A 12,131-nucleotide genomic window follows, 5' to 3' on the forward strand; every position below is an offset into this window, starting at 1 on the left:
AAGACCTTGGCTATTAATGGACCCAAGTGGGGAACCTTACATAACGACTTCGTGAGGTTCTTCGCTTGGGGTGATTGCTAGAGAGATTGATCAGCAACCTGGCAATTCTGGATCAATCTGGAAAATCTCTATCCCTTCCACACACTACTCCTTTCCCCTGCCGAGTAAGTCACGCCTACCCCGAAAGGGAAATGGCTTAATGGTGTAATAATAATAATAATAATAATGGGAACATAGGTCATTTCTCTTGACCTGCTATTCTCATTTCCACATCTAATTAATTAGACGTCTTATTTTGAAAGAAATTTGAATAATTTAAACCTTAATGCGTAAAGGAATCCGTACATTTGAATTTTAAATACTACACGCCCGGTGATGTACTACATTGTAATTGCAATTCCACATTCAGTCGACAATTACGTCAAGTGAAACACACCTCCAGTCAAAGACAGAAGTTTAGACAAATAGAAAATATAGATATACAGAAAACTGAATTGCGACTAAAGTAATTTTCGCAACTCTAAAAATTATCTAATTAAATTTCAAACTTTCACCATGTCTAAAATTCGAGATTTCTACGAAGGACAGAATGTATTTATTTCAGGTGAATATATCATTTAATATACATAATTAACATTTTACTGGTTTTAATTCTAATTTTCAAATCACATGTACAATAATCACAAACAACATTTACTTATTAAAACGATTTCGTTGTTACTTTTTAAATCTAATTTTGGAATATTTAGGTGGTTCAGGATTTATTGGAAAAATTCTCATTGCAAAATTATTGCGTGTATGTCCCGAAATTGGAAAAGTATATTTATTAATGAGGTCCAAAAAAGGGATAACTGTTCAAGAACGAGTGGATCAGATTCTTACTTTGCCTGTAATCTATTGAAATATTTTATATAAAAATAAGTTAATTCTTAACCTTCATTTGAAAAATACACTTTACATTATTTAATAGATTTTTGAATCCTTAAAAAGGGATAATCCTGATTTCAAAAAAAAAATATTTGCATTAAGTGGAGATTTAAAAAAACCTGGTTTTGGACTGTCAACTCAGGATCTTGATTTGATTGTGAAAGAGGTATTCCTTTAAGTATTCACATAGAGATAAAATCAAATAGAAAGAATTTAATAATAAATTTTGGCATTTAAAGAAATAAAATTGCAGGTGTCTGTTGTATTTCATCTAGCAGCTACTACCAAATTTAATGAACCATTTAGAGTATCTGTGCCTGTCAATGTCAATAGTGTAATGGAGATTATTCAAATTTGCAGACAGTGCAAAAATTTAAAGGTAAGTAACTAGAGAATCAGGTCAAAAAAATTAACTTTTACTGAACTTTTATACCAAAATATTTAAATAATATAGTTCTGCTAACTATTCAGGGGGAAAAGATACGTAATTGGAAAATTCAAAGATTTTGAAAGAATGAAAAATTCAAACCGATTGTCATTGTAAATTACAAAATGTAAATTCTAAAATCACTAGATGCTAAATTTTAAAATTGTGCTTATATAAATTACTATTTTTGAAACTGTCAACTCTTTAATTGTACAAAATTTGAAATTCAAATAATTAAAAATTAAATTGACATCTTGAACATATGTTAAAATTTCGAGCAGAGTCAATTTCTAAACTTAAAATGCACAATTTAACAATTGCAGTTTTACTTAATTTGAAAATATATCAAATTTTTCATTATTAAAATTTTAAGTTTTTAGTTTTTAACTTGAAAGAGTTTAGAAGTGAATTTAAAAATTCCATAAAATTAATATTTGCATTCAGAAATTAAAAAATGACAATTTAAAACATTAATAATTGTTAAGTTGAAAATAAATAAATTATCACTTCGATTTGACCGGAGAATAATTATATACCATACGTAAATGTTTAAAACGTTTAAAATTAAATTAAATTTTTGAATTTTTGGAATTAAAAAAATTAGTGTTTGAAATTTTATAATTTTTAAATTATTTAATCTCAGCATATTCTATAGATTTTTCAGTAATTTTATAGATTTTTTAAATTAATATTTGACATGTTTTCATTGGAATTATCATTTTGTTCAAAGCGAATCGAACTTTTTTTCCCATTTTTCAGTTGGGTAAAAAACAACTTTTAAGTTTGAAAGTGAAAAAAATTGTACAGTTTTGTAATTAGAAACATAATAAATCATTTTTTGAATAAAATAGAAATGTTTGTTCAAATAAACCATTTTCAAGATGATTAAAAATGTAAAAAATTGGCTTGAAAAGTTTTCTTCAATTTTTCCTTCTGTTTTATTTATTTTTATAATTACCATAAGCTGTGATTCATATATGCTTATTTTAATTTGCAAATGCAATCGTCGTTAGAATTATCCGTTAATGAATCCAGTTAAAGAATTTGAAAGACATTCTGAAGTTTAATTTGAAAATTCACTGTCAGGCAGCTGTTTATGTATCGACAGCATTTAGTCAATGCGTCAATGACTACATAGAAGAAAAAATATATCCTATGCCATTGACTTATGAACAAATCAACAAGCTTTTAGGAATTATAGAGCAAAGAAATTTTTCTGGCGATGAAGAAGTAAAATTCACGAAAAGGTAATTTTACAAGTTATCGTATTGTTAATTAATTAATTCCAGCTTGACCAGGGTGAGTGTTACTAGCACTATTATTATATATCGTTACTAGTATCGGTATGAATATGTAAAATTAGACAGTACCTATTGTTTAAGAAATATTTTTATAAAATGCCAATAAATTTGATGATAATGCTTAATTCTTTTCACAGTATTCTAGGAAAGTTTCCAAACACCTATATCTTTACTAAAGCAATTTCTGAAGGGATGCTCAATGAGAAAGCTAGAGATTTGCCATTTTGCATATTCAGATTTTCAATAGGTATATATAACATTTTGAATTACGGCATATAATATTTAAGAATTTTCCTGGACTGTATGGAAAAGTGGAATATTTATATTTTTCTTTAATTACGTTTAAGTTGTTACAAATTATATGAGAATATTGATAGTTATAATAATATGTTTCTCCATAGCTTTAGCAACTTATAGAGAACCTGTTTCTGGTTGGGTGGATATTCTCCAGGGATTCAATCAATCATTAATAGGGATTGGAATGGGAGCAATACGTGTATTGTTTTGTAATGTATCTTTAGTTGTGGATTTAGTGCCCGCTGATTTTGTCTGTAATGCTTTGATTGCGTCGGCTTGGGAAACAGGCACTATGCAAATTAGGCGAATAGGGTTCGTAGAAACGTAGTAATACTTAGAACAAATTTATTTCAAATTGTTTTTTTAAATGGTTTAACTTTTTTTTTAATTTCTAAAATTATTAAAGAAAAATCTTGAAAACAGAAGCATAAAGAAACTGGTATGTGCGAACTGTATTTAGTGAAAATTGCTTGAAGCTCGGCGTCTAGATTTTATTTCTGAATTCGAAAAATGTAGCAAATATTTTTTAGAAAAATTGGACAGAATAAGAGGATATAAGAAAAATTGAAATTTTGGGTCTTTTAGAACTAACTTATTGACAATGGAAGGCAATAGATTTTAAAAAAACCTATATTTTTCGTAGAACAAGCGAAGATTTACCAGTGTATAACTACGTCTCTGGTAAAGATAACCCACTGACTTGGAAAGAATTTAGCGAACATTTTGAAAAAGGTGGACCTCATTATCCTCCAAGCAATATGATATATTTTCCTGATGCAATCGTCGTTAAAAATCCAATCTTGTATTCTACATGCGATTTTTTTATTCACCTTATACCAGCTTTACTTGGTGACGTTATTTTAAGAATCCTAAGAAAAAAGCCTATGTAAGTTTCAGCCATTTAAATCATATTAAAAGATATTCTAAAAAATTCCAGACTTCTCAAGAAAGTTCAAAAATATTCCATAGTATTCTTAAAACTACCAGAAAAGCCTAGCATATTTCAAAACATTTTAGAATTTATATAGAATTTTATAAACAAACGAACTATATTATAGATAATCCCAAAGAACAACAAAATATTTAGATTTATAAAATTTCAGAAATTTCTAGACCATTTTTAAATATTCTGGAAATGTCAAAAAAAGTCCAGAATATTGCAGAGTATTCTGAAAGATTAAGTATTTTCAAAAAACATTGCGAAATATTATATTCGAGGATATTAAAAAACATTACGAATTTTTAAAAAAATTTTACAGAAAACCTAAAATAAATAATATTCAATAAAAATCGGATACAATCTAGATTGTTCAAAAACACGCACGGAGGAAAAATCTAATTAAAAACATTCTAAAGCATTAAGAATTGTATATAACATACCGTAAAATTTCTAAATTTATTTCAATATTGTAGATCAATGCATAATATATTAGAGTTCCAGAATATTTTAGGACGATTGTAGAAAATTGACCAACAATTGCAATGGATTGATAAAAACTACTAAAGAGAATAGTAATAATTAGTAGAAATTAATTTTTATCTAGGCTTTACGAAATATACAAAAAAGGACATCAGTTACAGGATAGTTTAACATTCTTCGTGCATAATGAGTGGACTTTCGAAAATAATAACGTTAATTTAATGTGGAATAGACTTTCAGAAATAGATAAAAAATTAATGAATTTTGATATAAAGACGTGTGATTGGTATGAAGCAATTTTCCTATATTGGAAAGGAATCGTGCAGTATGTAATAAAGGATGATTTTAGTCCTGAAGCTCAAAAACGAGCCAGGCGACGATACTTTATGTAAGATTCGTTTTATAAATAATTTATATCTAAAATGATTTGAAAATTATTTCAAACTTATTATAATTAATCCAAATTGTTGTTTCAGGCTCTACATTATTCATCGAATCCTTCAATTTATGTTGGCATCTTTCTTCATTTGGCTCTTTTGGAAACTATTTATTCAAAATTAGTTCTTAATTCTACTGCATAGATATTTTGTCAAAACAAAAATTAAAAAAGAAGACGATTATTGTACAAAGTAAATTACCTTTTTATTTAAGTTTATAATACATATTTATTAAATTAAATAAAGTTCTGCAAAATTTCCAGAAATACTTTAATCTGTTGAAGTTACACCTCGGAATAATAACATGAAAATCACATGGGGTATCGTGACAGACATTTCAAAGTAAGAATTTTTCTGGACAGACCTGAAAGTCTGTTTAAAGCATTGAGAACAAGTTTTTTCGGTGACCTCAATCGGTTAAATATTTAGATCAACGTCCTATTAATTTTTGAACTTCTTCCAAAGTTTTTCCCTTAGTTTCAGGCATAATAGAGAAAGTAACTAAAGGCAATAGAAAATTCAATACAGCAAAGATCCAGAAAACCCCATAAATGCCAAATGTGTCAACTGATCTCTGAAATCCCAATTTGAATAGAAACAATAGTGAATCATTTGCAACATATAACAACGAAACTGCCGAACTTTTTACCTCAACTGGAAAAAGTTCTGAAGAAAGTATAACAGACATTCCGTACAATCCAACCGTAGATGCAATATTATTAATTGCTAATGCTATTAATGGAATCCAAGAAATCGAAGAAATATCCACTTGATGATAAAATTTGAGAAAAAAAATTAATCCTACCATTGCAGAACTTAAAGCGCCGATTAAACCATAAGATAAAATCAGTATCTTTCTCCCAAAATAATCCGGCAAAGGGGAAATTAAAATCGATGAAATTAAAACAAGCGATGTTATTATTATCGTAGTATATTTAGGTTCCAAAGAAAACCCACAGAAGCTAACAATTTCTTGAGTAAAAGAAACGACAGTGAATGCTCCGGAAAAAATTACACCCAAAATGGCAACTAAGGCTATCAAAAAAGCTCTTCTGTGCCGTTTCTTCCCGAATAATTTTCGTAAAGAATGATTTTTAGAAACTGTATTGTTAACTAAATCTTGTTTCATTTCTGCTATTGTTAATTCCAATAAATTTTTATTTTCAATTCCTCGAAGTTTTGATAGACTTTTTAAAGCATCTTCATCTCGACTGTGTTTCAAATAAAAATAGGGAGATTCCGGCATAAAAGAGAATGTTAAAATGAAAAATAGCGGCATGAAGAGCAAAATTAAATTCATTTTTTCATAGGAGAGGAAAGCGCCTAATGTTACAGTGATAAGGGCACCTGTGGCAAAAGATGTTTTTGCTAGAATTATCAACATGCCTCTGATATTTTTATCTGAAATTTCACCAACGTAAATAATTTGTACAACATAAGAAGCGCCGTAACCAAGTCCACCAAGGAATCTTGCTATGTAAAGATAGGATACATTTTTTGCAAAAAAAATTAAAATCCAAGATATTATTTGAGGGATTGCAAATAGAAGCATTGTGTATTTTCGACCTATGCGATCGATAAATTGGGGGTACAGCAGATAACCGATGACAGATCCAAAGCTGAGTAAAGATGCTACCCAGGAAGCTTCATCTGACGTTAACGGGAATTCGGAATTTTCGTTTTTTAGATGCGGAAGTGCTGGGGATGTCCAATATTGAGCTGCACCAAATCCCAAACGCAGAAGGCTTGCTGTAAATAAAAATTTTTACTCGGTTTGATAGCATTCACCGAGTGGTGGACTATTCTAATTTTTCGCGTACCAAGAGTATATGTATTCCAGGAAGAATATTGGGGAATATAAAGAATATTTTGAGAAGACAGTGAATAAGAAGAATTTGGAAATATGTAGGAATATGGGGGATAATTTGAGAATATGTAACAACATTGAGAAATATATTTAAATTTTGTATATTAAATTATATATATATAATTCCCCCCCTCTCCTAACACTCCCTTATTAACTGAAGTTTTTGGTTGGACTGACGTTAGAACTACAATCTCCACCATATGACGATTTGATACTTAACGTTGACATGATTTCGACTCAGAAAATAAACTTATTGCATAAAGGTGTTAGTTGGGCGTATAATCTAAAAAATGAATAATACAAAATACAAAATAGCCTCGGAAAGAACTGGAACTTTTAATGACAAAAGGCATGCACACGGAAAAATCTAAAGGTAAAAGAATTGCGTGAAACCATGGACGTGAAGAAACTAGATATTTTATGTGTGCCCGAAACAAAGAAAAAGGGATGCGAAACTAAAGACATAAAAAACGGGGTGTTGAAAGGCGGATTTGAAATATGGTCAGGAGTAGACTGTGAATCACATGGTAAACAAGGAGTAGGTCTGATTTTGAATGAAAGAGCAAAGCAGCATCTCGGAGACCATGGCTTCGTATCTCACAGACTGCTGTGTGCTAGAATGAAAGTAGGAATCAGAAGACTATTTATTATAACATGCTACGCGCCGGTTGATAGTGATCCTAGAGAAGTAAAAGACGCCTTCTGGGACACTTTAAATGACACAATAAACATCTGCGAACATGGGGAAAGAATAATTCTACTAGGAGACATGAACGGTTGGGTGGGCATCCAAAATCAGGATACAGAAAGAGTATTAGATAATTTTGGGGATCCAAGAACAAACTATAACTAAGATAAACTAGTTGGTATATGCTTAGAAAGGGGTCTGTTTATTACAAATACTTGGTTTAGGCATAAAATGATCCACATGTACACCTGGTCTAAAGGAAATAGCCGCAGTATAATTGACTTTGTTGTTGCGGGTGAAAGACTTAGAGAGTTAGTCAAAGATACAAGAGTCATGAGGGGTCCTGAATGCAATACTGATCATTACCTTCTGATCTCAAAAATTAACTTAGGTCGGGGTTGGAGAAAAAAGAGACCCAAGAAAGCAAAACAAACGCGTATCAAAATTGAGAACCTACAGAATCCGGATGTGCGAATAGATTTCCAAAATAAGATAATCGAAAGCATACATAGGGCAACATGGGAGGACCGTATAAAAAACAAAGATTTAGAGGGCGCCTGGACAATGTTACGGGATATCCTTGTTAAATGTACGATCGAAGTGTGTGGTACCGCAGTTATAGGAAGAATTTCTGGTGATGCGTGGTGGAATGATGAAATTCAAGCTGCCCAAAAAGCAAAAAGAGAAGTGTACAAGAGAACTTTGAACATCGCAGGTCTTAGCAATGAGGAAAGAAGTAGACGTAGAAATGATTATAGACGCGAAAACAGGATACTTAAACGATTAGTTAAAGAAAGTATAAATACAATTAGAGCAGAAGAAGAGATAAAAATACAAAACGACTTTGAAGGAAGCAGGAGACTACTTTATGAAAAAATGAAAGAAAACAAAAGTACAGAAATTGTCAACATGAGAAATAGTAGGGATGAAATGGTATATGATGCAGACGGAATACTAGAGGCTTTCAGAGACTACTTTACGAGACAATTCGGAGATGAAGCTATAGGACATCACAACTGCGATGTTTAACACGATGCTTAAATGCTTAAATGCTTAAACACGGTGTCGAGTACATATCACATAAGCTGCGCAAATTGATAAATTTATGTTTTGAGATGGGAGACGTCCCAGACGATTGGAAAGAAGCTGTTATCGTACCAATATACAAAAGAAAGGGAGATAAAAGCGAGTGCAATAATTAGAGAGGGATTAGCTTATTAAGCACCGCAAGTAAAATATATTCAAAAATACTTATTCGTAGGGTAATGAAAATAACAGAAGCAAAGATTTGGGAAGTCCAAAGTGGGATTATGCCCGAAAGGTCATGTACGGATCAAATATTTAGCTTCAGGCAAATAACAGAAAAAAGTTTGAGAGTAGGAAGAAAAGTTTTCTGTGCATTTGTTGACCTAGAAAAAGCTTTTGACAAGGTAGATAGAAGTAAACTTTGGGAAGTCCTGAAAGAGTATGGAGTCAATGGATGGATCCTACAAGCTACAAAAACAATATATACAGGTAGCAAAGCGAGTGTAAGAGTGAATGGAAAACTGAGTGACTGCTTCGATATTATTCAAGGAGTTAGACAAGGATGCGTTATGTCTTCATGGTTATTTATATTATTTATGGACAAGTGTTTAAGAATGGCTCTCTTCGACGAAGAGGGCGTGGATCTCGAAACAGTAAGGGTACGAGGTTTAGCGTTCGCAGATGATAAGGTTGTCATGGCAGAGTCTATCGAAGACCTACAAAGAATGTTGAATAAATTAGATGCAAGCATGAAGAGCATGGGCCTCAAAATTAACGCAAATAAAACAAAAACTATGGTGTTCGAAGGAAAAAGTGAGAAAACACTATGCAATATTTTATTAAATGATGAGAGAATTTAACAAGTTGATAAGTTCGTATACCTTGGTAGCTTATTTACTAGGGACGAAAAGATAGATGAGGAACTAGATAGACGAATAAATGAAGGTAAGAAGGTTATTCGTAAAGCAGGTCCCCTTATCAGAAGTAAAAATATATCAAATAAAGCTAAAATGGCAATACATAATTCTATATTTGTACCGACTGTACTATACGGTAGCGAGACATGGACTTATCAAGAAAAAGATAAGAGTAAAATTAACGCAATTGACATGAGATTCATGCGCATAATAAGCGGGAGAACCCTAATTGACAAAGTAAGTAACGAGATAGTTCTAAAAGAATGTGGTACAGAAGAGACACTAGTAGACACATGGGAAAGAAATCGGTTAAGATGGTTCGGACATGTTGAGAGAATGCCAAATGAACGACTAACGAAACAAGTGTATCAAGGTAAAGTAAATGGCAGCGTGCCCAGAGGTTGACCGCGGAAAGAATGGTTAGAATGTTGGAATGAGACCCTACTTAGAAGAGACATAAGAAGTCACAGAAACACGAGAGCCTGCATGAAAAAATGCACGGACATAAAAGAAGCTAGAGAAGTATGCCAGGACAGGAAAGTATGGCGGCAAATAGTTAATAAAAAGAGTGTCAGTAGAGTGAATGACGCCTGAAACAAAGACCTTGGCTATTAATGGACCCAAGTGGGGAACCTTACATAACGACTTCGTGAGGTTCTTCGTTGGGGGTGATTGCTAGAGAGATTGATCAGCAACCTGGGTCGGAGCAGTGTTGCGGAACGAACGTGTTATTTACCTAAATAGCACGAGAATTATGGATCAATCTGAAAAATCTCTATCTCTTCCACACAATACTCCTTCCCCCTGCCGAGTGAGTCACGCCTACCCCGAAAGGGAAATGGCTTAAAGGTGTAATAATAATATATTAGGGTGGTCCAAAAAACGCTTTTCAAGCTACGCGGCCGACAAATTTTTCTAATGAAACTTTTTCAATCGATAATTATTACTTAAGATAATCAATAAGAACTTAGAAAATGTTCGGAACAAAAATCGATGTTTTGTAAAACACAACTCGCGATTATTCGACCGTTTGTTGATAAAAATGCTTGAAATTTGTAAAGTGTATTCTAAATATATAAGCGATGACTATAAACAACGCACTTTGTTTAAAACGCGAATATGTTTGTTTTTATTCAATAGCAAATTGATTCCGAACGAAAATCACGTTTTGCCAACTTTGACCAGTAGGACAGTCATCGAAAAAATATTCGTAGAAATAACTTGTCGTGAGAAAGTTGTTCAATAGACTTTGAGAAAGTTTTTCTGAAAATTTTAAGATAATTGGTCAGAAATTGTAGAAATGGCAGCGAGTTGAAGTCAAAACACACTGCCGCTGGAGTATTTTGTTGCTCTTTGCCGAAAAATTTCAGAAATTTTTTTTCAAAGTCTACAGAAGAAACAAATATTAGCTTTTCAAACAAAGTGCTTTGTTTATAGTCATCCCTTATATATTGAGAATACACCATACAAATTCCAAGCATTTTTACCAACAAACGGCCGAATAATCGCGAGTTGTGTTTTACAAAACATCGATTTTTGATCGGAAAATTTTAAAAGTTTTTATTGTTTATCTTAAGTAATAATTATTACATCAAAAAGTTTCCTGAGAAATATTTGTCGGCCACTTCAAGCTGAATACGAATGTATATTTTAATTTACGTTTCGACCACTTTTTTTATCGATAGATTTTCCCGATTGGACAATACTTCAACGTGGTTTCGAGCGCTTGTCGAGTTGTTGCGTACGTCATCTCAATTAGTATCCTATGCTACATTTTGTTGTATAATTCCATAATTTTGAAAAATTTATTTTAATATTTAATAAATATCTATTTGTTTAAAAAATCTTTATTTGCTCAAGCAGTTTTCTTTCGATAGCTAAAAAAAATAAAATAAAGTAGAACACATCGATGGGTCCTAAAAGAAAATACGCAACTCGCGGCGATAGATAGAAACTACGTACATCGCGCACTCTATACTAAGTATATGGAAATTTCTATATACGTGAGTTGCGTATTTTCTTTTAGGACCCATCGACATACAATTATGTTGCTGTATGTATAGTAAATAGAAGGAATACATTCACCACATTTTAATTATTTGAATAATTATAATTTGTTTCAATAATGAATTTAAAAAAAAAACACTTTTAGAATCGTAACTAATTGTACGTCTCCTATTTTATCTCATTTTTTAGGTATCGAAAAATAACTGCTTAAGCAAATAAAAAGTGCTTAAACAAATGAAGATTTTGTTAAATATTAGAAGAAATGTATCAAAATTACGTTCAACAAAAAATAGCGTAGGATACCAATATAAAAGAAGTGGACATCTCTGGCTCAGTTTTTAGAAATTTTGAAAATGAACAATAACTAATTGTTGAAATAATTACATAATGGTTAATAAATAAATAATTGTTGGAATAATTTAAATTTGTTTAAACAATTTAAAAGTATTTAAAAAGTGATGGTAAATATGGGATGGGTTGGCAATGAAAGTTATTAGTATGGTTTTATTTCGTAGGCACTCCTCTTAAATCCCTAAAAAAGCTTGGCACGTTTCGATGAAACCCTGGAACATGAGTTTAATGTTTCGAAAATTCAAAATTTCCTCATGTTCATTAGATGGAATTTTGAAGTGCCCGCTAGCAGGTGTTAATATTTGAATTTCGAAAAAAAATTACGGAATTTTCTTCTCCAGAAATGAAAACTGGGGGGAGGGGTATATATATATATATATATATATATATTGATTCCTCTAGAATCAAACCGAAGGGCCTATGACAAAGCCACCGAACGCGTCCTCGGGTTGCGGATAGAGGGTCC

The 12,131-nt window shown here is 31.5% G+C and overlaps 2 protein-coding genes across 3 annotated transcripts in view; one reads left to right on the top strand and one right to left on the bottom strand.

The window, feature by feature from the left end:
• Positions 1–440: 440 nt before the first annotated feature.
• LOC117172762 (fatty acyl-CoA reductase wat-like) lies at positions 441–4,970 on the top strand. 2 transcript variants are annotated; one of them, XM_033360965.1, is made up of 10 exons: positions 441–604; positions 750–889; positions 971–1,093; positions 1,181–1,306; positions 2,441–2,601; positions 2,793–2,902; positions 3,057–3,264; positions 3,596–3,838; positions 4,497–4,760; positions 4,849–4,970. In XM_033360965.1, exons 1-10 carry the CDS (start codon positions 556–558, stop codon positions 4,931–4,933), a joined length of 1,509 nt encoding a protein of 502 aa, XP_033216856.1. In that variant the 5' UTR covers positions 441–555; the 3' UTR covers positions 4,934–4,970. The 2 variants fall into 2 exon arrangements, with proteins under 2 accessions (XP_033216856.1, XP_033216858.1); XM_033360967.1 differs by lacking the exon at positions 4,497–4,760 and having other exon boundaries at positions 4,849–4,935.
• Positions 4,971–5,097: 127 nt separating this feature from the next.
• Positions 5,098–12,131, bottom strand: part of LOC117172763 (facilitated trehalose transporter Tret1-like) — a 20,146-nt gene continuing 13,112 nt past the window's right edge. Inside the window, exon 2 of the mRNA XM_033360968.1 lies at positions 5,098–6,558. Within this exon, the coding sequence (XP_033216859.1) occupies positions 5,240–6,558 (1,319 nt within the window). The 3' untranslated portion in view covers positions 5,098–5,239. The remainder of the gene's footprint in view (positions 6,559–12,131) is intronic.

Source organism: Belonocnema kinseyi, chromosome 5, assembly GCF_010883055.1.
Source record: "Belonocnema kinseyi isolate 2016_QV_RU_SX_M_011 chromosome 5, B_treatae_v1, whole genome shotgun sequence".
NCBI classification, from domain to species: domain Eukaryota; kingdom Metazoa; phylum Arthropoda; class Insecta; order Hymenoptera; family Cynipidae; genus Belonocnema; species Belonocnema kinseyi.